We start from the raw sequence: 26,422 nt of genomic DNA, 5'->3' as shown, positions 1-26,422 counted from the left end.
ACACATCAATAACATGTATATCCAATATACCTTTGTTCACTTTTCCATCCTTCTTATCCACCAAATAGTTGGGGTAGTTCCGCTTCCAGTGACCAGTCCCTTTGCAGTAGAAGCACTTAGTCTCAGGCTTAGGACCAGACTTAGGCTTCTTCACTTGAGCAGCAACTTGCTTGCCGTTCTTCTTGAAGTTCCCCTTCTTCCCTTTGCCCTTTTCTTGAAACTAGTGGTCTCGTCAACCATCAACACTTGATGTTTTTCTTGATTTCTACCTTCGTCGATTTCAGCATCACGAAGAGCTCGGGAATCACTTTCGTCATCCCTTGCATACTATAGTTCATCACGAAGTTCTACTAACTTGGTGATGGTGACTAGAGAATTCTGTCAATCACTATTTTATCTGGAAGATTAACTCCCACTTGATTCAAGCGATTGTAGTACCCAGACAATCTGAGCACATGCTCACAGCTTGAGCTATTCTCCTCCATCTTTTAGCTATAGAACTTGTTGGAGACTTCATATCTCTCAACTCGGGTATTTGCTTGAAATATTAACTTCAACTCCTGGAACATCTCATATGGTCCATGATGTTCAAAACGTCTTTGAAGTCCCAATTCTAAGTCGTTAAGCATGGTGCACTAAACTATCAAGTAGTCATCATATTGAGCTAGCCAAATGTTCATAATGTCTGCATGTGCTCCTGCAATAGGTCTGTCACCTAGCGGTGCATCAAGGACATAATTTTTCTGTGCAGCAATGAGGATAATCCTCAGATCACGGATCCAATCCGCATCTTTGCTACTAACATCTTTCAACATAATTTTCTCTAGGAACATATCAAAAATAAACACAGGGAAGCAACAACGCGAGCTATGGATCTACAACATAATTTGCAAAAATACTATCAGGACTAAGTTCATGATAGATTTAAGTTCAATTAATCATATTAATTAAGAACTCCCACTTAGATAGACATCCCTCTAATCCTCTAAGTGATCACGTGATCCATATCAACTAAACCATGTCCGATCATCACGTGAGATGGAGTAGTTTCAACAGTGAACATCACTATGTTGATCATATCTACTATATGATTCACGCTCGACCTTTTGGTCTCCGTGTTCCGAGGCCATATCTGCATATGCTAGGCTCGTCAAGTTTAACCTGAGTATTCCGCGTGTGCAACTGTTTTGCACCCGTTGTATTTGAACGTAGAGCCTATCACACCCGATCATCACGTGGTGTCTCAGCACGAAGAACTTTCGCAACGGTGCATACTCAGGGAGAACACTTTTATCTTGAAATTTTAGTGAGAGATCATCTTATAATGCTACCGTCAATCAAAGCAAGATAAGATGCATAAAAGATAAACATCACATGCAATCAATATAAGTGATATGATATGGCCATCATCATCTTGTGCTTGTGATCTCCATCTCCGAAGCACCGTCATGATCACCATCGTCACCGGCGCGACACCTTGATCTCCATCGTAGCATCGTTGTCGTCTCGCCAAACTTATGCTTCTACGACTATCGCTACCGCTTAGAGATAAAGTAAAGCATTACAGGGCGATTGCATTGCATACAATACAGCGACAACCATATGGCTCCTGCCAGTTGCCGATAACTCGGTTACAAAACATGATCATCTCATACAATAAAATTCAGCATCATGTCTTGACCATATCACATCACATCATGCCCTGCAAAAACAAGTTAGACGTCCTCTACTTTGTTGTTGCAAGTTTTACGTGGCTGCTACGGGCTTAGCAAGAACCGTTCTTACCTACGCATCAAAACCACAACGATAGTTTGTCAAGTTGGTGTTGTTTTAACCTTCGCAAGGACCGGGCGTAGCCACACTCGGTTCAACTAAAGTGAGAGAGACAGACACCCGCCGGTCACCTTTAAGCAACGAGTGCTCATAACGGTGAAACCAGTCTCGCGTAAGCGTACGCGTAATGTCGGTCTGGGCCGCTTCATCTCACAATACCGCTGAACCAAAGTATGACATGCTAGTAAGCAGTATGACTTATATCACCCACAACTCACTTGTGTTCTACTCGTGCATAGCATCAACGCATAAAACCAGGCTCTGATACCACTGTTGGGGAACGTAGTAATTTCAAAAAAATTCCTACGAACACGCAAGATCATGGTGATGCATAGCAATGAGAGGGGAGAGTGTTGTCCACGTACCCTCGTAGACCAAAAGAGGAAGCGTTAACACAACGCGGTTGATGTAGTCGTACGTCTTCACGATCCGACCGATCAAGTGTCGAACGCATGGCACCTCCGAGTTCAGCACACGTTCAGCTCGATGACGTCCCTCGAACTCCGATCCAGCCGAGTGTTGAGGGAGAGTTTCGTCAGCACGACGGCGTGGTGATGATGATGATGTTCTACCGACGCAGGGCTTCACCTAAGCTCCGCAACGATATTATCGAGGTGTAATATGGTGGAGGGGGGCACCGCACACGGCTAAAATATCGTATATCAATTGTGTGTCTAGAGGTGCCCCCCAGCCCCGTATATAAAGGAGCAAGGGGGAGGCCGGCGGCCAAGGGAGGAGAGGCGCGCCAGGAGGAGTCCTACTCCTACCGGGAGTAGGACTCCCCCCTTTCCATGTTGGACTAGGAGTGGAAGAGGGGAAGAGGTGGAGGGGAGGAAGGAAGGGGGGGAGCCGCCCCTTTCTCCTTGTCCTATTCGGACTAGGGGGGAAGGGGGGCGCGGCCCTGCCCTAGCCTCCTCTCCTCTCTTCCACCTAGGCCCACTAAGGCCCATTAAGTTACCGGGGGGGTTCCGGTAACCTCCCAGTACTCCGGAAAAATCCCGATTTCACCCGGAACACTTCCGATGTCCAAACATAGGCTTCCAATATATCAATCTTTATGTCTCGACCATTTCGAGACTCCTCGTCATGTCCGTGATCACATCCGGGACTCCGAACAACCTTCGGTACATCAAAACATATAAACTCATAATATAACTGTCATCGTAACGTTAAGCGTGCGGACCCTACGGGTTCGAGAACTATGTAGACATGACCGAGACACCTCTCCGGTCAATAACCAATAGCGGAACCTGGATGCTCATATTGGTTCCCACATATTCTTCGAAGATCTATATCGGTCAGACCGCATAACAACATACGTTGTTCCCTTTGTCATCGGTATGTTACTTGCCCGAGATTCGATCGTCGGAATCTCGATACCTAGTTCAATCTCGTTACCGGCAAGTCTCTTTACTCGTTCCGTAATAGATCATCCCGCAACTAACTCATTAGTTACAATGCTTGCAAGGCTTATAGTGATGTGCATTACCGAGTGGGCCCAGAGATACCTCTCCGACAATCGGAGTGACAAATCCTAATCTCGAAATACGCCAACCCAACAAGTACCTTTGGAGACACCTGTAGAGCACCTTTATAATCACCCAGTTACGTTGTGACATTTGGTAGCACACAAAGTGTTCCTCCGGTAAACGGGAGTTGCATAATCTCATAGTCATAGGAACATGTATAAGTCATGAAGAAAGCAATAGCAACATACTAAACGATCGAGGGCTAAGCTAACGGAATGGGTCAAGTCAATCACGTCGTTCTCCTAATGAGGTGATCCCGTTAATCAAATGACAACTCATGTCTATGGCTAGGAAACATAACCATCTTTGATCAACGAGCTAGTCAAGTAGAGGCATACTAATGACACTCTGTTTGTCTATGTATTCACACATGTATCAAGTTTCCAGTTAATACAATTCTAGCATGAATAATAAACATTTATCATGATATAAGGAAATAAATAATAACTTTATTATTGCCTCTAGGGCATATTTCCTTCAAAAAGAAGATGCTGGACCGAGTCGTGGCCATGACCGGCAAGCAGCCGGCCCTGTCCCCTGACCCCAAGGAGTATGATGCTCAAGGCTCCTTCCAGCCGGCCAAGGAAACAAAGAAGATACCTCTGGACCCGGAGAACCCGGAGAGGTTTGCTGTCATTGGTGCAAACCTGGACAGCAAATAGGAAGGCGAGCTCGTCGATTTCCTCCGTGAGAATCGGGACATCTTTGCATGGTCCCCAAAGGACATGCCGGGTGTTCAGAAGGATTTCGCCGAGCACAAGTTACACGTCCGAGCAGACGCAAAACCAGTCAAGCAACCCCTCCGCCGACTGTCGGAGGAAAAGAGAAGGATTGTAGGAGAAGAGATAGCCCAGCTTCTGGCAGCCGGCTTCATTATGGAGGTGTTTTTTCAGAATGGCTTGCCAACCCGGTCCTGGTGTTGAAGAAAAACAATAAATGGCGCGTGTGTATAGATTACACCAGCCTCAACAAAGCCTGCCCCAAAGATCCGTTTGCCTTACCTCGAATCGCTCAAGTGATAGACTCCACAGCCGGATGCGAGTTGTTGAGTTTCTTGGATGCTTACTCAGGCTACCATCAGATCAAGTTGGATCCAGCCGACTGCCTGAAGACCGCATTCATCAAACCATTCGGAGCTTTCTACTACCTGACTATGACATTCGGCTTGAGAAATGCCGGTGCCACTTTTCAGCGTTGCATGCAGAAATGCCTCCTCAACAACTCGACAGAAATGCCCACGTCTATGTAGACGATATTGTGGTGAAGACGGAGAAGCGCGGCACCCTGCTGGAAGACCTCAGAGAAACATTTGCCAACTTGCGCCGGTTTCAGATCAAGCTTAACCCCGAGAAATGCGTGTTCGGAGTACCAGCCGGCCAGCTTCTAGGCTTTTTGGTCTCCGAACGCGGCATCGAGTGCAACCAAGTGAAGATCAAGGCCATAGAGAGAATGGAGATTCGTACCAAGCTGCGAGACGTCCAGAAGTTTACCGGGTGCCTGGCCTCCCTAAACCGCTTCATCAGCCGGCTAGGAGAGAAGGCTCTCCCCCTGTACCGACTCATGAAGAAGTCCACCCACTTCGAGTGGAACGACCAAGCAGACCAAGCTTTCCACGAGTTGAAGAAGATGCTGACCACGCCGCCTGTCTTGGCGGCGCCGACTGAGAAAGAGCCCATGCTCCTTTACATTGCCGCGACTAGCCGAGTGGTCAGCACAGTTATTGTGGTCCAACGCCCAGAAGAAGGCCGAGCTCAGTTAGTCCAGAGGCCGGTGTATTATTTGAGCGAAGTACTGTCCACCTCGAAGCAAAACTACCCGCACTACCAGAAGATGTGCTATGGAGTGTACTTCGCCGCCAAGAAGCTGAAGCCCTACTTTCAAGAGCACCCCATCACGGTCGTATGTACTGCCCCGCTTGCCGAGATCATAGGCAGCCGGGATGCATCCGGTCGGGTGGCCAAGTGGGCCATTGCGCTGGCTCCTTACACGATCTTCTACCAGCCTCGCACCGCCATCAAGTCCCAAGCATTGGCCGACTTCCTTGTCGACTGGGCCGAGACCCAGTACCTACCGCCGGCTCCCGACTCCACTCATTGGCGGATGCACTTCGATGGATCCAAGATGCGCATCGTCCTCACCTCTCCCAAGGGTGACAAACTCAGATACACACTGCAAATTCATTTTGCCGCCTCCAACAATGTGGTCGAGTACGAGGCGCTCATACATGGGCTCCGGCTAGCCAAAGAACTCGGCATCCGCCGGATCCTGTGCTATGGCGACCCGGATCTGGTAGTCCAACAATCATCCGGCGACTGGGACGCCAAGGACGCAAACATGGCAAGCTACCGATTCCTCGTTCAGCAAATCAGCGGATACTTTGAAGGATGCGAGTTCCTCCACGTACCACGGGCCGACAACGAGCAAGCAGATGTCCTGGCACAGATCGGCTCCACCCGACAAGCTATACCAACTGGCGTCTCCCTCCAACGACTCCTCAAACCGTCTGTCAAGCCGTCTCTAGAATCAGACTCCATCTTCGTACCGCCTGCCCCTGATGCAGTCGGATCCGACTTGGGGAACCCAGCAGGCGGCTCAGGGACTTTGACAGGCGGCCCGGGGACTGCCGTAGTCGCACCCGGCTCGGGGACTTCAGAACCCGGCCCGGGGACTGCAGCAGTCGGCCCGGGGACTGCAACGACACAACAGGCGGTGGCCGACTCCAATTCTTCACCACCCAACCCACCCACCCGGGTCGCAGTAGCCGTATTGGCGATAGAAGAAGCCACATCTCCATCATGGGCCCAACCCATCCTCAACTACCTAGTAAACAGAGAGCTGCCGACTGATGAGATCTCGGCAAGACAAGTTCAACGCCGAGCCGGAGCATACACAATAATAAACAGAGAACTCGTTAAGCACAGCGTCACTGGAGTCTTCCAGCGCTGCGTCGAGCCAGAGAAGGGCATAGCAATCCTCAAAGACAACCACCAAGGCGAATGCGGCCACCACGCGGCCTCAAGATCACTCGTCGCCAAAGCTTTCCGCCATGGGTTCTTCTGGGCGACTGCTTTGGACGACGCCAAGGAATTAGTCAAATACTGCAAAGGGTGCCAAGTCTTCAGCTCCAAGCAACACCTGCCGGCTTCTGCACTCAAGACCATCCCCCTCACATGGCCCTTTGCCGTCTGGGGGCTGGATATGTTGGGCCCTTTCAAGACGGCGCGCGGCGGCATGACACATCTGCTTGTCGTCGTGGACAAATTCACCAAGTGGATTGAAGCGAAGCCAATCAAGAAACTGAACGGGCCGACTGCCATGACATTCATCGCAGATATCACAACCCGGTATGGCATACCACACAACATCATCACCGACAATGGCACGAATTTTGCCAAAGGAGCACTGGCACGTTTCTGCGCGACACAGGGCATCCGACTGGACTTAGCGTCCGTTGCCCACCCGCAGTCAAACGGCCAAGTTGAGCGAGCAAACAGCCTCATCCTCTCTGGCATCAAGCCCCGACTGGTCGTACCACTGGAGTGTTCGGCCGGCTGCTGGCTCGATGAGCTGCCGGCTGTCCTCTGGAGTCTGCGTACTACCCCGAACAAGTCAACCGGCTTCACCCATTTCTTCCTTGTATATGGTGCCGAGGCTGTCATCCCAACTGACATCGAGTTCGACTCGCCTCGGGTCACCATGTACACGGAGGCGGAGGCCAAGGAAGCGCGAGAAGACGGCGTTGACCTGCTGGAAGAGGGCCGGCTATTAGCACTCAGCCGGTCCGCCATCTACCAGCAGGGTCTGTGCCGTTACCACAACCGGAAGGTCAAGCCAAGATCCTTCCAAGAAGGCAATCTTGTGCTCCGGCTGATCCAGCGAACAGCCGGCCAGCACAAGCTCTCGGCCCCTTGGGAAGGCCCCTTCGTCATCAGCAAGGCCCTAGGCAACGACTCCTACTACCTGATCGACGCACAGAAGCCGAAGGCACGCAAGAGAGATGATTCCGGCAAGGAGTCGGAACGACCATGGAACGCCAATCTCCTCCGAAGATTTTACAGCTAAATGCAGTATGTACCACGCTACCTTTTGTATTAAGTACAAGACAACGGGCCCCCCGAGGAGCACTCGGGGACTACCCTCCTTTATCTATGTATCATGAGTGTCATACCTATGAATGTATTATTACATTTGATTTTCTGTCCGGCACCGGGTTCGACCAGTCGGCCCCGGGACTTGCCGCCTTGAGCTATATTAAATTTCTACCTGCAGTCAGACAAGTAGTGTGCCGGCATCCAAGCCCTCTCTTGTTGAAAGTCACAGCTTGAAGAACCGACTGTCCAACTGGCAAGAGTCAAAGGCAGGAAAGGATGCCCACACGAAAAACGGCTAAGGACTAACGAACTTATATAGCACAAGCCGGCCTCCCACCCCGCCAACTGGCTGTCAGAACAGCCGGCTGGCCGGCTTCCGATTCACCTTGCTACAATCTCAAAAAGCTAGAGTACTTGCCCTCCCAAACGGCCAAGCCCTTCCCCAGCCACAGACTGCAGAGCAGCTGTCCGGCTGGGAAGGCGGCAACCAAGGAGGGCGGCAAAGGAAACAGCCAAAAAGATGAAAAGCAAATACAATCGGAAGCCAAGCACATGCATGATTATATTTACACAAAAGGCCTTCGAAAGGCCGGCATTCAACATAGTTTGAATACACCCCCAGTGGGTGGAACTGCGCAAATTTAACAGAATATTGTTCAAAGAGTAACAAAACAGGAAAGTAAAGGCGGCAGATCAGGCTAAAGGTGCAACAGGCGAGCCGGGCAGGTCAGTGGAGGCGGCAGTGCCGGCTGGAGGAGTGGCCGACTGGCGAGTCTCGGCTTGATCATCGCCGGCTGCAGGCGGCGCGCTCGCACGCACCTCGTTGCTGGAGGCATGATCAAGTTGAGGCTGGCCGGTCGCTCCACCGTCTGGCACGGCGTCTTCACCATCCTCTCCCTCCTCCTCTTCGCCCTTGTCGCTGGACTCGATCTACTCCGGCGAGTCCTCACCATCTGTTGGGTTCAGCCCGAACCATTCCTCCGGCTGAGCAATGCCGTCATCATCCACCTTAGGAGCAAAGGCGCTGGTGTTGGTGTAGTCGGCCATTGCCGAGGCATGCTGGATAATATCCGGCCGCACCGCCACCAGCTCCTCGTCGGCCTCCTGCCGCCAGGCGGGCGCTTAGCTCGGGATACCAAACTTTGACGAACTCCAGCGCCCGCCTGGCGCCTGACCGAGCTGCAGAAGCCTTCCAGGCCTCGAAGCGGCCAACCGCTACCTCCAGCCAGTCGGCAGTCCGACTGGGGGTACGGGGAATCACCTAGCCGGGCCAGAGGGCGGCCAGCACTTGCGCCCCAACACGCTGAAGACGGCGGAGCATGCGGTGAGCCGGCTGGAGGCGGGCTTGGATCGCCAGAAGCTGCTCGTCAAGCGACCGGCAAGCGTCCGGCGCGATCTCAGCACCAGCCTGCCTTTGCGCCTCGCGGTGAGCCTCGGCGATTTGGTTGGCGGCAGTGGAGTAACCAGGGAAGTACTCTGCACAAGTAAGAAAGGAAGAGAAAAAACACAGTCAGAAAATGGACCAAATGGCAGGCGGCAAGCGAAGGAACGAAGAAGAAGGCAGCCTACCGTCAACCAAATCTTCGATCTGGCCATAGCCGTTGATCAACGATTGCCTTGCCTCAGCCCAGCCCGCCGCCTCGGTCTCGTATTCGGCTTGGAGGGCGGCCTCGCTGTCCTGCGCCGCCTTCAGGGCCGCCTTATGGCTCTCCTCCTGGTCAGCCAGCCTCTTGGCCAACCGGTCATGCTCCTGGGCCAAGGTGTTGCACTCGGCTTCCTTGGTGTGAAGGGCGGTCTGGGCCCCACCCAACTGCTCCCTCAGGTCGGCATTGGCCTCTGCAGATATGGCAAAGAAAAAAAGCGATAAGAAAGAAGTCGCCAGGAAAGATCCGGCCCGACTGCTCAGCAGTCGGCCCGAATCTCGGGGACTACACCCAGTGGGTGCGCTGACGCGCCCCCACGTGAGATAAAAGATGAAGCACTTACTCCGGCTCTCAGTTAGATCAGCGGTCTTCTGGGTCAGCTCCCGAGCCTGGGAGTTGAAGGCAGCCGCGCGGAGGTTATGGTAGTCCTTCAAGTCGGACAGAGAAGCGAATAAGAACAAGATAAGCAATCAAAGTCTACTAAGAAGTTCCAAGCCGCCTGCTCAGCAGCCGACTCGGAACTCGGGGACTACACCCAGTGGGTGCGCTGACGCGCGCCCACGGAAGAAATCAAGATCAAGAAACAGAAAAGCGGGAAGACTCACCCGAATGGCCGTCCGTGTCGCGAGGAACTCCTGATTGTACTGCCTCAGCACGGCGGCCTGGGACTGAAGCCGGTTCCAGACTTCTTGCACCGCCACGTTCACCACGGTCGTCCCACCACCCGGCGTCCACCCCGAGCTAGCGCTGGCCGTCTCCAGATCCTGGGCCAATGAGCTAGAGCCCGCGGCCTTCTGCGGGTCCGGCGCCGAAGTCGCCTTCCCCGCGCGCTGGCGCGCTGGCGACCGGACCACCAGGTCCGTCCTCGCAGCCAGCTCGCCTCCAGCCGGTTGCACGGGCGGCGTGTTAGGCCGGCTGCCTCGGTCCGCCCCAGTCGACGATGGCGGTGCCGCCTCCCTCTCCCGGACGACGACGTCGTCCTCCTCCCTCTCCATCCTCGGTGGGTCGCCACCGGCTTCCTCCGGCGGGGGCTCCGGGATCTCGGGCGCCACGGCGCGCAGGGGGACGACAAACAAGGCCCCGGCCGCTGTCTCTGCGGCTGCAGCCTCCGCCTGAGCCTTGGCCGCCGCGTCGGCTTGTGCCTTCGCCGACTCGTCCGCCATCTCCTACGCCGCCGTGGCAGCGGCCGCCCTCAGCTCCTCCGCCTCCCGCTCCTCCCGCGCCTCCCACGCGTTCCGCTCCGTTGCCGCTTGAAGCTCGGCACGGGGGTCCACGCGGCGGGTGCTTGCGGGTCCTCCTGCCGATACAACCATGGAGGCGGCAGCGGTCCGCTCAAGAGAGAGCGGAGACCTGCTTGATGAATCACGACAAAGACTTGGAAGAAGAGTATCGACGAAAAAGAAGAAGGAATATGCGAGAGAATCGACACTTACGCCGAAACCTTTTGTGGCTGCTTCACCACCTTGTGGAAGCGGGCCGTCTTCGTGGCTGCCTCGTCCCGTTTGGTCGCCGCCGCCGTGCTCTTGGGCCTCTTCGGCCGACTGCCGAATAGGCTCGGCGCGGCCCGGCGCTTCTGCGCGCCGCCTCGAGCAGCTAGCGCGGTAGACGAGCCCGCGCCATGGTCGGACGCCGGCTGGCGGCGCGGGATGATTTCTGCCTCATCATCATCCGGCCAGTCGTCGAAGCTGGCTCCAAGCCCGGAGCCGCCTGCTTCGCCTCCTCCCCCCTCGGTGTTGTCGTCCATAGCAGTCGCCCCCAAGTCGGGGTCGTCCAAGTCATGCGCCACCCGGTCGGGGAGAAATTGGCGCTCCGCCCCCGCTGCCCCAGCCCCCGGCCGAAGGAGAGGGCTCTGCCAAGACAAACCGACTGGTCAGAGTCGGCCAAGAGAAACTTGGTGACAAAAGTAAAGAAGAGAAGATAAAGAAAACTTACCATAGGTGGGGGATGGGCACGGGAGTACGGCTCCTTGCCAAACTGCCACTCGTCGGTGAGCTTGTAGTTCGCGAGGTAGTTCACCATGAGAGCTACCTCGGAGTGAGGCATCTCCTTGGTGCACATCCGACTCGGATCGAGTTGGCCGCTCATTTGACAGATCAAATGAAGCCGGCCTTGGAGCGGGAGCACCCGGTGCACCACGAAGGCGGCCACCAGGTCGGACCCGGTCAGGCCCTCCGACTGGATCATTACCCGAAGTCGGGCGACGGCGGCGGCTCCAGCCGGCGACAGCGTTCTGGCCCGATAGGACCACTGGGGACGCCACCAAGCCAGCGGGCCGGCTACATAAGCCGGCAAGTTGACGAAGTCGCCTTGCGGGGCGACGTTCTTCACGTAGAAGTAGGATTTCTGCCAGAGCTTCACCGACTGGATCAGCGTGATGGCAGGGAAGGGGTTGTCGGCTACCGGCCTCCGCACCGCGATGAAGGCGCCACTCTGAGCCGGCACGCCCTGCATGCGGGTGCCGAGCTTGGATTGGAAGAATTCCCCCTAGAGCTCGAGGGTGGGAAGGATGCCAAGGAAGCCCTCGCACAGAGTGACGAAGGCAGACAGCAGCATCACCGTGTTTGGAGTGAGATGGTGCGGCTAGAGCTGGTAGAATTCGAGGAAGGAGCGAAAGAAGGCACTCGCAGGCAGGCCGAGGCCGCGTAGGAAGTGCGAGCGGAAGATTACCCGCTCGCCTTCCTCCAGCGCCGGCGAGATCTCCTTCTTCGGCGCAAGACGGACCCGCACCTGGTCCTCGTCGGGCAACCGCCGCGTCTTGCGGAGGAAGTCGATGTGGTCCACGTGGACGTTGGAGCCGTCCCAGTCCCCGCCGTGCTGCATGACGGCAAGAAGCTGATGAAAGAGGGCGCTGCGACGACGAAATCACGGCCCCACGGCGGCGAAGCTGCGGGGTAGTGCGAAGACTAGAGGGACGGCGCGGCGGCGAGGGGCTGCGGCGACGGAGAGAAAGAAGAAGATGGCAGAGCGAGGGTGAGCGTGCGAGCGTATGCCGCTCCCCCTCCTCCCCCTATTTATAGCCTCGTGCGGCGGAGCCGAGGAGGTGAGGCGTGGGGGGGCAACGTGGGATTAACTGCGCCCACTCCCCCACGTCCCGCGATTATTGCGCCCTAACGGCGTGCAGAAACTGCCGTTGGAAGGCGAATGGCCCGTTTTGGGCCACAGAAGATCCACACCCGGGCCGAGGCGCGGAAGTGGCGGGCCCCAGCCTGCGACGGCGTCCCGTCACGTGCGTGGGCTGGCAGGCTCTCCCAGCCGGAGGGCGCCACGTGGTGCGCGGGCGGCAGGCGGCCGGCCCGCAACCAGGCGCGCGCGCCAGCTAATTTCCGCCTTCACATTTCGAGGCCTCACCAAGACGGCACACCTGATCAAAGCCGGCTCCTAGCTGCTGGCTCCTCAAGATAGGAAGCTGATTAAGCTTCTCGTCCTCCTTTCAGCCGCGAAGCCCAACCAGCTTCGGGGACTACTGTCGGAGTAAATGACCACGGGTAGCCTAACCAACTCCCCCTGGCTCTTCAAAAAATTATCAGGCCGATCGAGCCTTCAAGCACCCAAAGCACGGGGCCGCCTTCCCCTGGTCGGCCATCTCACAGGCCGACTGCTAGAAGGCGGCCCGACCCTGAAACCCTCCTGAAGAGAGCCAAAAGAAGGCCGACTCCAAGAAGCCGGCAAGAAGGCCGACTCCAAGAAGCCAGCCACAAGAAGGCCGACTCCAAGAAGCCGTCCACAAGAAGACCGACTTCGAGCAAGCGGCCAAGATTGCACCCTCCAGGACAGCACCCACATAACGCTGACAAGACCGGGCGTGGCTACAGTAAAGTCTGCCACCCCCGAATCCCGGAGCACGCATGGCCACAGTGCGCCGTACGGGTCGGCCATCCCCCGTCCGGCGCGGCACTGTAGCCATGTTGACCATGACGCCACCCACAACGGGTTGTCAGTACGGCCCGCGGGCGGCGAGCCCCTACAGCCAGAGAGACGCTCGAAGGCGGTCAAGCCCCCTTATAGTCGGCCTAGGGTGTAGCCGGCTCCCAATAGCCGGCTACCTCACTCCCTCGAAGTATGTGCATCATTAAGAAGACAAGACGAGGTAAGGCTACAGTGAGAGTTCGCCGGACGGCGGCACCGTAGCCATGCTTACCTCAGCAAAGCCCTCGTCATCAGGGGCGAGGCTACAGTAACCAGCAGCCGGCGGGACCCACCAGTCGGCGGTCTCCAACGGCCGGCGGAGAAGCCGGCGGATACAGACACTGACGGCCTGGACCCGCATCCAGCCGGATTACCATTGTATCCCTGGGGGGTAGGCCTATATAAACCCCCCAGGGCACCCATGCAAAGGGTTGATCTCTTAGAGTTTCAGACACCACGTAGAGAGAAGAGGAGAGCTAGCCTTGCCCTTCTTCCTCCTCTAGCAAAACAGCTCAAGGAGCCACTTGTAGCCACTTGTGTTGATCTAGTGATCATGCGGAGACCCCGCAGAGCAGGACTAGGGGTGTTATCTCCACAGAGAGCCCCGAACCTGGGTAAGATTCGCCGGCGTGCATGTCTTCGCCTTATCCCGTTTCCAGGCACCGGCGATGTCTTACTGGCTCCCACAATGATAAGCCACCCATTGGCATATGTCGCACCTACCACCCGACATCGTGTGAATCCGAAGAATAACAAATATCAAAACCGCATGTTTGCAATACCGATCATCATAACTCCCTTAATATATTTCACTTACTTCCGCACTTGTAGCCATGTGGGAACGGCTTCTTGCAGAAATTGGCAACGTAGGCAACCTTCTCCATACAATATATCTTCTCTTTCTCCTTGGTAACACCAGCGCAAAGGCATGGGATGTTTGCCTTCTGCCACACGGCGCAGCATGCGTCCGATGGATCTAGCTTCGGGTTTGCTGGCCATTGTTGATACTTAGCACACTCCTTGATCATGGCCTGTCGGTCACCCTCACATTCGTCAGCCGACACGGCTACCACAATAGTGAGGATGATGAAACATAAGCACATTAGTTTCGCCATGGCTATGTCTTTTGTATCTGCTACACTAGAGCCTTCTCTATCCCTTTGATGTTATAATTGTTTGTGTGGCTTTTCTGTGAATGTGTGGGATACATGACTTCGTTAGCTATGGCTTGATTTATATAGCCTTGTTTGAGATGATGATATGGGCGCATGCATCAGTTGTATATCTTGAAGATATGGCACCATGTCAAACAATTAATATGTACATTAATTGCACTCTAGAGGCAGCATCATACATTAGTTCTATATCTTGAAGATAGGATTTTGTATCAAACAATAAATGTGCACATTAACTCTATATCTACAGGCTATACCTTGAAGATAAGAAATAACATCAAACAATGAGTGTGTACAGTAAATTCACATCGACATGTTAGACTACTCACAGTGGGAGTAACATAGGTGGTAACATCACACATATCTAGATAAAATAGATGATATGTCAAGCAATTAATGAAGAAAGAGAGGCATGTAGTAACATAGCTAGTTACTAGTACTATGAGTAACATCACACACACCAAGGCAAGATGAGTCTATAACCTAATAAATGAAGTGTTGCATGACACCACACAAATGTTACTCCCCATTGTAGAGGTAGTAACATAGACTAGTAACATATGCATGTTACTAGTCTGAGTTACTACCCACTGTGGCTAGTCTTATACATACATTAGTTGTACTCCCTCCGTTCCGAATTACTTGTCGCGGAAATAGATTTATCTAGAACTAAAAAATGTCTAGATACATCCATTTCTACGACAAGTAATTCCGAACGGAGGAAGTACTATATATGATATATCTCGAAGATATGGTACTGCATAAAAAATGAATATATGCATTAGATGCACATCTACATGCTACAATATGACATTAATTATATAAATCTTGAAGATATGAAGATATGGTACTGCATCGAAGAATGAACGTGTACATTAATTGCACATGTACATGCTACAACATTACACTAATTATATATATCTTGAAGGTATTGTACTGCATCAAAAAAATGAATGTGTAAATTAATTGCATATCTACGGGCTACACCATTACATTAATTACATATATCTTGAAGATATGCTACTGCATCAAAAAATGAATGTGTACATTACTTGCATATTTATAGGGGACAACATTACATTAATTATTGGAAATGTTAGCTAGCGACCGTCAGCTATGAGAGTTTTCGCAGTGACCCTCGATTCGTTTGCACAAATCCTGACCCAGGATCCAAGCCATGTTGAATTTTCAAACTGGTTCACTGCAAGAAACAATCCGACGAACTAATTTTCGAGACATAGAAGCCAGCCCACTAGCTAGCAACACGTCCCTCCACCTGGTACACTTGGGTTCAAATCCCACTCTACCACTTTTTAATTTTTAATTTTTATTTATTACAGTATAGGAGACGACAGCTTTTCTATTAAGAGATGGCATTTTTTATTATATTAAGAGATGGCATTTTTTACTATTTAAGAGATGACATTTTTATATTAAGAGATGGAATTTTTATTATTCGGAGATGGCATTTTTTATCAAGAGATGGCATTTTTTTGGTTTATTAAGATATGTCACTTTTTTCTTTTATGTTCATATGGCACTTTTTGTTTAGATGATCGTATTTTTAAATTTTTAGCATGGTATTTTTTTACTTTTATAGTTCATACAACTATTTTTCAATCCGTCATCTGTATATTTATAAAATTAGAGAGATGGTTTTTGTATAAAGTAGCATGACACTTTTTTCATAAGTTAGATCATATTTAGGGTCGTTTTTTATCTACAGGCTACAACATTAACAGCAAATGGCTACAATATTGCATCACACTTTGTAAATATGCACCGCCTATATATCATAGTACGTAAGACATTGGATACGTACATTAATAGACCATAGAAAAAATTAGATTGAACCCAGGGGCGAAGCCTTAGGGCCCGACTCGTCTTTCCCACATAAAAGCTTAGGTATGTAATTGTTGGCTCATGTGAGACAGTTTTTTTCAGTTGGCCCTTCTTACTTTCATGTCTTTTATTGGTTGAGCCCACATATCTTTTTTTGCCGACGTTTCTATTTGTATATACTAAAATCCAAAAATATAGTTAAAAAACAAAAAATTCGGCCAGAAATTGATGCTTTTTCTACATGCATGAAAATTTTCATGAGCATTTTGGAGTATCGATTTTCGGCAAGAAATTGATGTTTTTCCTTCATGCGTGCAAAGTTTCTATATGTTTTCGTGCAAATATAGTACATGAGCATTTTGGGGCATCGATTTTTTTGTCCACACCTCCACAAATGTGACTCCATCGCGAAAATTTGCATGCGTGTAGAAAAACATTAATATTTTTTTGCAGAATCAATCAAGGATTGTTTGAATTTGTTTACTTTTTTTTAATTTATTGTTCAACCTATTGGGCTATCCTTCTAAGCAAAATAAGATGCATAAAGGATAAACATCACATGCAATCAAAATATGTGACATGATATGACCATCGCCATCTTGTGCTTTTGATCTCCATCTCCAAAGCATCGGCATGATCTCCATCATAACCGGCTCGACACCTTGATCTCCATCGTTGCGTCAGGGTCGTCTCGCCAACTATTACTACTACAACTATTGCTAACGCATAGCGATAAAGTAAATCAATTACATGGCGCTTAATGATTGACAAGTAGGTCATACAATAATTAAAAGACAACCCTAAGACTCCTGCCGGTTGTCGATATTACAAAGCATGATCATGTCATACAACAACATATATCACATCACGTCCTGACCATATCACATCACAACATACCCTGCAAAAACAAGTTAGACGTCCTCTACTTTGTTGTTGCAAGTTTTACGTGGCTGCTACGGGCAACTAGCAAGAACCATTCTTACCTACGCAAAACTACAACGGTGATTATCAAGTTTGCTGTTTTAACCTTCTTCAAGGACCGGCCGTAGTTAAATTTGATTCAACTAAAGTAGGAGAAACAGACACCCGCCAGCCACCTTTATGCAAAACAAGTTGCATGTCAGTCGGTGGAACCGGTCTCATGTATGTCTTCATGTAAGGTTGGTCCGGGCCGCTTCATCCCACAATGCCGCAGAATCAAAATAAGACGTTGGTGGTAAGCAGTATGAACATCACCGCCCACAACTCATTTGTGTTCTACTCATGCATATCATCTATGCATAGACCTGGCTCATGATGCCACTGTAGGGGAATGTTGCATGGAAAACAAAAAATTTCTACGCACACGCAAGATCTATCCATGGAGATGCATAGCTACGAGAGGGGAAGAGCATCTACGTACCCTTGTAGATCGCTAGGCGGAAGCATTTATCACGCGGTTGATGTAGTCGTACTCTTCGCGATCCGATCACAATCCAACCGATCTAGTGCCGAACGGACGGCACCTCCGAGTTTAGCACACGTGCGGCTCGATGACGTCTCCTCCTTATTGATCCAGCAAGCGGGAGAGGAGAAGTAGTTGGGATCACAACCAACACGATGGCGTGGTGGTGATAGTGGTGGTGGAGAACCGACAGCGCTTCGCTAAGCGTCGCCGGGACGAGGCGGTGGAACTACTGAGTAACGGGAGAGTGAGGGGCACCATGGGCTTGGTGTATCCTCTTGGGGCGCCACCTCCCCTCTATATATAGGTGGAGGGACATGGGAAACATCCCCTCCAAGCCCTAGGGCGCAGCTAAGGGGAGAGGACTTGGACTCCAAGTCCAATCCTATTCCTACTAGGACTCCTTCCTTTTTTTGCCTTCCCTAGCCACATGGGCTTTTAAGGACTTGGTGCGCCTAGCCCAATAAGGCCAGTGCGCCTCCCCTCAGCCCATACTAGCCCTTTTTCCGGAACCCAAAATATGACTTACCATATATAAATCTTTACCTCTAGACCATTCCGACACTCCTCATGACGTCCGGGATCTCATCCGGGACTCCGGACAACAGTTGGTTACCACTCATCAAATATCCCAATACTACTCTAGCGTCAACGAACGTTAAGCGTGCGACCCTACAAGTTTGGGAATTATGTAGTCATGACCGAGACACCCCTCTGATCAATAACCAATAACGGTACCTGGATGCCCATATTGATTCCTACATATTCCACAAAGATCTTTTATCGGCTGAACCTTTATGACAACATACATAGTTCCTTTTGTCTGTCGGTATGTTCTTGCCCGAGATTCGATCGTCGGTATCTCTATACCTAGTTCAATCTCGTTACCGTCAAGTCTCTTTACTCATTCCATAATACATCATCTTGCAACTAACTCCTTAGTCACTTTGCTTGCAAGCTTCTTGTGAAGTGTATTACCGAGAGGGCCCAGAGATACCTCTCCGATACACGGAGTGAGAAATCCCAATCTTGATTCACACCAACTCAATAGACACCTTCGGAGATACCTGTAGAGAATCTTTATGATCACCTAGTTACATTGTGATGTTTGATAGCACACAAGGTATTCCTCCGGTATCTGGGAGTTGCATGATCTCATGGTCGAAGGAACATGTATTTGACATTAAGAAAGCACTAGCAATAAACTGAACGATCATATGCTATGCTAACGGTTGGGTCTTGTCCATCACATCATTCTCATAATGATGTGATCCCGTTATCAAATGACAACTCATGTCTATGGTTAGGAAACCTTAACCATCTTTGATCAACGAGCTAGTCTAGTAAAGGCTCACTAGGGACACGGTATTTATTTATGTATCCACACATATATTTAAGTTTTCGGTCAATACAATTTAGCATGAATAATAAACCTTTATTATGATTAAGGAAATATAATAATAACCATTTTATTATTGCCTCTATAGCATATTTCCATCACCACCATCTCCGAGCCGTCGTGGATCTTGTGCTGATGGGGCTGGCCGCCTTCGTGGCCCTGGCGAGCTTGCCAGCCGCTGCCGGAGACCAAATCCCCGATCTTTACGAGCTAGCTAGCCGTCCTAGACGCCTCGCCATGCCCCCTAAGCGGCTGAGCCCCGTAGCCACCTCGCCAGCCGCCGTTGGAGCCGAGCACGCAGGTGAACGGGGACGAGGACATCGCGTACAGCGGAGGTGTTCTAGGGACGATGAGGAATTCCAACAAATGGAAGAAGCGACGGCACTCCCCGACAACCCCCTTCGTGGAATCCTCGAGCGCCTTGACCCGCGCAAGACGGCGACCCTTCCTGCACTGGCTCTTCCTCCTGCACCTTGACGTCGGCCACTTCCCTGGCGCTACACCGGTCGAGATCATGGGCACATTCACGGCCGGAACACATCCATGTATCCTCCTCCGGACGGGTACAAATCTGACTGCAAGATTGCTATTAAGGCCTCGCCAGCTTCTGCATGCCAGTCCTGAAGGGAAACAGTGATCCAGAGGCAATGACAAAGTTGATTCAAGCCAGCTCCTTGCCTTGGTGAAGCTGTGATGTGGGATGGCGCCATGGCAGTGGTACTCTAGCCCAATGCCACGATGCAAGAAGGACCGCTCAATATTTCTTCAGGTTTAATCTTCTTTCTAAATTCCACGGGTTCCCATTGGTTAGTATTTGGTGGTTAATAGATGGAATTACAGGCACTACCCTTTTTCCTCTACTTTTCTCTCTTAACAGCGAGCGTGCCTCCTCCACCCCGCACGTGTTCATGGGTCGGGCCATGTCGCCCTTTTTTCTTTTCCTGTTTCTGTTTTTCCTTCTTCAAATTAATTCAGGATTTCCAAAAGTTGTCAGTTTTGAACTTTATTTGAGAAATCATAAATGTTCATGAATTGATAAAATGTTTAGCAAATCATAAAATGTCCAGTATTTAAAAAACTGTTCGCATAATTTTCGCGATATCATAAAATTATCATGAATTCAAACTATATTTGGAAAATCATAAAATTTCCAGTATTTTTTTAAATTTGAATTTATAAAAAATGAAAAAAAATTGTCGGTGGGAACGACACCTATGGGATCACTGGGATCCCTTCTACGGTTGGCGGGCGCGGGGTTGTGGAAAGAGCGGGTCTGACAAGAAGCACACGGATCGTTTACCCAGGTTCGGGCCGCGAGTATGCGTAAAACCCTAGTCCTGCTTTGGTGGATGTATTGAGTGTTCTTGTGTTCTTGAGCTAGCTACGGGGTGTGATTTGCCCAAAAGATCCGAATCCTCCTCCTGGTCGCCTCGGGCCTCCTTTTATAGGAAAAAGGGGTTGCCACAATGGCACACAGGAGGTGGAAAGGTCTACAGTGGATGAGTCTATCCTCTGGCCCCGTCGGACAAACGCATTTAATGCGCTGTCGACGTGCCCCTCTCGCTTTATCGGGGACGACAAGGAAGCACGTCCCAGCTGTCGCCGCCTCCCCTGGCTTCGACACGCGTCCGAGCTGACGAGGCGTTGTAGCGCCACATTGGCTGGCTGCTGGGCTGGCGCGATGGTGGAGCCTTCACGAAGACTTGCATGCCACCATGCAGGTTCTTGTTGAGTCGGTCGTGGAGGCCGCCCGTCGCCACGCAGGTGCCTGCTCAGCTGGTTGAGCTGGCAGCTGCATGGGGACGGCGGTGGAGCCTTGGCAGGCGCGGCCCTGGCCGCGGCCCTGTAAGCGTCTTTGGCAAGGGCCTTGCCGGGGCCCCGGCAAGGGTCTTGCCGCGGCATTGCTGTCTTCCCCGGCAAGCGTCTTGCCGGGGGTCTCGTGGATTTCCTCGGCTAGGATCCCGCCGAGGACCGTCGTCTTCTGATCCTCATCTGATCCTGTGTGTTCATGATCTTGACGAAGATCTGCATGCCACCACAGAGGCGCCTCCCGAGCCTTGGTTCCAATGTAGTTGTTGGCGGTGTTTGGAACTCCTGGGCTCAAGGGTGGCTCGCCCTGCTGGTGTTGGACAAGTTGCCCCGGCAAGGCTCTTGCCGGGGCCGCGGAGATCGCCCCGGCAAAGGTCTTGCCGGGGGAGTCCACCTTGCCCCTTTGCTCTTTGTGTCTTTGGTCTTGGCGTTGCCTTGTTTGTCTTGTGCTTCGGTTTCACTCCTCTGCCCTTCTTAGTGTGGTCGTGGGCGCGGCTCCGACTGCCCGTGCACAAGTAAAGGGGTAAAAAAGGAGTGCCCCTACTTTTGTACACCGACAGGAGCCCCCGGGCCTGGGCCACATATAAGCGTGACACGTTGTTGGGCCAGGCCCAGAACGGTGCGCGGGCAGGCGGGGCGGATTTTACTGCGGTAACTTTTCGTCTGCTGCGCTTCCCCACGACCTGCGTTGAACGCACGTCGTGGAGGGTCGTGCGTGACGTGGGGGTCATGCGTGGGGCGGTTCCCGCATGCATGCGTCACATCATGGTAAAGAGGCGGCTCGTGCCTTCCCCATAAAAAGAGGGAGGCGCAGAGGCGCGGCTCATTTACTGAGTGGACTCGGGTCGTGGTCTTCAAGGCGTCCGCGCCCCACGATCACGGGGTGGGGAACGGTTGCCTCACCCGTCCCCTCGATCCTGCTCGCCCGCCACGTGTCCCCCATGCAGGTGGCAGGCGGTGGAGGCGGGAAACCGGGCCGTCGCTGATTGGAGCAGCGGGTCGGTCCCGATTCCCTGCGCCCCCGATGGTTGGATTGGCTGAGCGGGGCGGCTGAGCCCCGACCCTGCCCCTTTATAAGGGGGGAGGGGGATGTCATTCTGCATTCTTCCAGCATCCATCTCCTTCCACTTCCATTCCTTTCTTCCATCTTCCATGGCGAGAGGGGGCGCAGGCCCTTCAACGGTGGTGGCGAGGGTCGCGGCTCAACAACGCGTCCCTCCTCCCCAAGAACCCGCGGCGTCGGAGCCGGCCATGAGAGGAAGGGGAAGGGGGCGAGGCCGAGGCCGCCGTGGCTCTCGGGGAAGAGGGGGCGGGGCGGCGCACCGGCCTTGCCTCCGCCGGCGGTGCCTCCTCCGATGGAGGGCCATGTCGGGGACCAGCCCCGCGAGTTCTTCTTCAGGCTGCGCCGGCCACCGCGTCGTCGTCTTCGTCTCCCTACCCCATTTGCTTGGGAGATGGAGCTCGATCCGCCCCAGACCCTCAGGTTGCACATGAGGGGCTGCGGGAATGGCGGCACACGGGTCGACGTCGACTTCCCCGCTCCTCACGTCATGTACCTCCGTCGCGGATGGAAGACGTTCGCTCGTGTCCACAGCCTGACGGCGGGGCTCGTCCTCTACTTCAAGTTAATGGAGGGCGGCCTGCTCTCCGTCAAGGTCTTTGGAGATCTCGGAACTCGCCTGAAGTGCTGCGTGGAGAGCTCCTCCGATGATGGAGATTCTTCCTCAAGCGGGAGTGATGAGGAGCACATCGACAGCGACGACGAGGGCGTCGAGCAGCGGGACACCGACCTCGACTCCGACTGACCACGTCGCCCCTCCCTCGGCCACGTGCCCTGCCAAGGGCCTTCCTCGTCAAGCTCTCCATCGGCGCATTCCCTGTCGCCTCCTTGGGCGGCTGGCGTAGGAGGGTTGGAGAAGGCGAAGAAGGCGGGCGGCGGCCGTCAAGTCGGAGTACGCGGGCGTCGACGCCTTTGTCGCGTATTGTCGGCCCGCTGCCTCATCTTCCAGCTCCCCTCCCGGCACCGGGACGTTCTCTTGGTGCCTTCTGCTCCTCGCACCTCGCCTAGGCGCTCTTTTTGCCCTCCCGCTATTTTGTTCCACCTTCTGAGGAGAGGGACAAGAAAGGGATTACGGGCATCTTATCTCTTTCTAGTTTGTAAGCCCGCGGGCACTTATTAGATTTAAAATTTGTAATCCCCTTGCTCATGTTTTTCATCCCGTATGAACTGTACCTGTATGGGACGTTTTTAATGAAATGGGGTGCTTGGCGGGTTCTTTGTGCGTGAGCGAGGCCCATGCCAAGGAATGAATCCTTGTTATTTTTAAGATAAACATTGATTCCCGGCAATAGGCCTTGCCGTCCCCTTGCTTCAGCCGACCATTCTCACACTCTTGGCGGAGGCAGGGGCGAAGTAGAGTTAGGCCCCTTGTTCATTTCCTCGCCACCGCGGCTACGACCCGGTTCTGACCCAGGGACTTGGGTACAGGAAAAAGAGGGAGCACGGTGGTCTAGGAGCAAAACGAGGTTTCATACGCCCCAATCTTCATACAGAAATGCACAACAGAGGACGAAAGACTTATCTGAATCTGCAACCCCCGGCAGCCTTGGCTTGCCGTGATTTGATTATTGTATCTGCAGCCCCCGGCAACCTTGGCTTGTCGAGGCTGGAGTGTCGGCTCGTTCTCTTTCTTCCAAACAGCTCAGCAGAAACGTCCAAGTACCATGCGAACCAAAGAGGATGGAAAGGAACAGAGGAACGCACACTCGACCTCTATGCTAGGGGTTAGTTGGTGCTAAGCACTATCGACCCTAACCGAGGGAGAGACTTAACCTAGCATGCATGCTAAAACTTAGGGCGCCAGCGCTTCATTTATTTATGCTCAGGGTCTGCGCCTGGCTTTGTATAGAGGGTTACATGCCTTGTCGGCAAGGCTTGTACAAAAGGTGGCTTGCCGGGGGGCCCGGCAACCGCGCCTTATGGGTAAAACTTGCGAAGATGTTCAATGTTCCAGGAGTTAATCACTGGAACAACATCTTCGGTCTTCGGGTAGACTGCGCCGGGCCTGGTGACTCGTATTACCCGATAAGGGCCTTCCCACTTCGGCGTCAACTTGTTGGAATTCTTGGCCGGTTGAATGCGCCGAAGAACAAGGACGCCTTCCTCAAAGCTTCGGGCATGAACCCTGCGGCTATGGTAGCGGCGCAAGGCTTGCTGGTAGCGCGCTGCTCTCACAGCCGCCCGAAGACGATCTTCCTCAAGGAGCGTTGCGTCATCTTGCCGCAATTGCTCTTGCTCAAGCTCGTCAAAAGCGAGCACTCGAGGTGACCCGTATGTGAGTTCCGTGGGGAGAACTGCTTCTGCCCCGTATACCAGGGCAAAGGGTGTCTGGCCGGTGGCTCGATTTGGCGTCGTTCTGATCGACCAAAGAACCGTCGGCAACTCATCAATCCAGCACCTTCCGCTGTTGTCCAGCTTGTCAAAAGTCTTTGTTCTCAGGCCTCGCAGTACTTCAGCATTTGCCCTCTCCGCCTGGCCGTTGCTCCGTAGGTGTGCCACGGAGGCAAAACAGACCTTACTGCCGAGGTCTTGGATGTACTGCATGAAGGTGTGGCTTGTGAACTGCGTGCCGTTGTTGGTGATGACCCTGTTGGGCACACCAAAACGGCAGACTAGCCCCTTGAAGAACTTGACGGCTGACTGTGTTGTCACCTTTCTCACTGCCTCCACCTCCGGCCACTTTGTGAACTTTTCGATTGCAACGTACAAGTACTCAAAGCCCCCGACAGCGCGGGGGAAAGGGCCCAGTATGTCGAGTCCCCAGACCGAAAATGGCCAGGAGAGAGGAATTGTTTGAAGGGCTTGAGCTGGTTGATGAAGCTTCTTCGAGTGGAATTGGCATGCTTCACACCTGGTTGTTGGGTTCTACGGTAGGGTGCGTCGACTGCAAATTAAAATTTTCCAATGCGCAGAACAACCAAGAACATGCTACGGGAGATGGATCACAGTTCGTTACCACTAGACGCGCAGTGCCGTGCAGCGGAAGAAGAGTTGGGGCAGCGCGTCCGCGTGGATCGTCTCCTCCTCGTGCGATCTCCCTCGAACAGTCGGTCGTCCGATCCCACGTACAAGTTCGCCGAAGCGGTGCAGGTGCACCACCTCTAATGGTATCCGCGCGTGCAGGAGGAACATCGTGCGGCGGACTACTAGGTCCGGTCACACAACCCGCAGCGAGTGGAGGTGTCTATTCGCAACACATGCAAACCCTAGTGACAGCGCCGAAGCGGTCAGCTCCATGAGTGTGCCGCACCTCCACTATATATAGGCATCCGTCGCGGGCTCAACATTTGGGCCTCACACGAACCCTAAAGCCCATAAGTCTACTCGGCCACAATCCGAATACAGCTCGGATCACATCCGACTAGTGTCCTCGGATCCGACCTCGTAGGTTCCTTCCCTTAAGCGCGTGACCCCTTAGGTTCAAGTCGGCTTGGTCGCAGTTCGGATCACCTCCGAACTGCACGGTTGGTAGCGGCCTCTAGCAAGGCATGCCAAACACCAAGCAGACTATGAAGCTGGTTAGGCGAACCTGTACATCATACTTCCATTCCTTTTGCCACACGATATATGTTGTCGGGCTCAAGGCGAGTCTGTCATCCTTGTGCTAGCCCGACCTCTTTCTCGTTCCAGTGATGCCGACCACTATCCGGATTATCTCATAATCCTTGTCGCATGGCCATGCTTATCCTGGTCGGATCACACGAGGGGCCCAGAGTATATCTCTCCTGATCGGAGGGGCAAATCCCATCTTGCTCGACCATGTCTCGCATCATGGGTCTGGACAAGCCTGAAACCTACCTTTGTAACTACCCAGTCACAGAGTAGCGTTTGGTTGGACCAAAGCAAGTCTGTCACCATCCCGAGTACATGTGTCAGCTCAGGTCTTAGGACATAGAATGTATGTTGTACTAGAGACTCACAGATGACATATCGCTGCGTCTCATAGTAGGGTCTGTCCGACTCGGACCTTATCTCGACTCGGATCCGACTACGTCGAATCCGACCAGACCTTTCCAAGTCCATATTATCCGGTTAGCATACAATGCTCCATGGCTAGTGAGACCAAGCCATCGACCGTGTCATATGCTAGTCTAGTCGGCTGCGCGTCCACACAGCCCTTTCGACTAGGGACCTTTTAGGACAGTCATCATACAATGCATAGTCCCACAAACAAGTCACGTACTTGCTGATACACATCATTGATAATGTCCAAGGACTATCTTTATTCATAAACACATAGGAAATATCATCATACATGATTGCCTCTAGGGCATATCTCCAACAGTCTCCCACTTGCACTAGAGTCAATCAAATAGACATCGAATGCCCATAGCTCTAACGTGCCCCTCATGCCTGGGTTGTGGAAGCGGCTTAGTCAACGGATCTGCAACATTTGCATCCGTGTGAATTTTGCATAACTCTACATCACCATTCTTCACGATCTTTCGTATCAGGTGATATTTCCGATCTATGTGTCTGACCTTGTGGTGATTCCTCGGCTCCTTGGCTTGTGCGATGGCACCAGAATTATCACAACAAAAGTACAACGGTTTTACCGAGGCTGGGAAAATACCAAGATCATCCAAAAAGTTCCGGATCCAAACACCTTCCTTCGCAGCTTCACAAGCCGCAATGTATTCAGCTTCTGTGGTAGAATCGGCCACCGTATCTTGCTTGGAACTCATCCAGCT

General features: G+C 52.5%; 1 protein-coding gene across 1 annotated transcript in view; it reads right to left on the bottom strand.

Annotated features, from left to right (window-relative positions):
* Positions 1–14,207, bottom strand: part of LOC123164848 (uncharacterized) — a 60,067-nt gene extending 45,860 nt beyond the window's left edge. The window contains exon 1 of the mRNA XM_044582453.1: positions 13,820–14,207. Within this exon, the coding sequence (XP_044438388.1) occupies positions 13,820–14,117 (298 nt within the window). The 5' untranslated portion in view covers positions 14,118–14,207. The remainder of the gene's footprint in view (positions 1–13,819) is intronic.
* Between the last annotated feature and the right edge of the window lie 12,215 nt (positions 14,208–26,422).

The sequence above is a fragment of the Triticum aestivum genome, chromosome 1D (genome assembly GCF_018294505.1).
Source record: "Triticum aestivum cultivar Chinese Spring chromosome 1D, IWGSC CS RefSeq v2.1, whole genome shotgun sequence".
Taxonomy (NCBI): domain Eukaryota; kingdom Viridiplantae; phylum Streptophyta; class Magnoliopsida; order Poales; family Poaceae; genus Triticum; species Triticum aestivum.
Note: the sequence above shows the minus strand (reverse complement) of the source record. Positions and strands in the feature narration are given on the sequence as shown.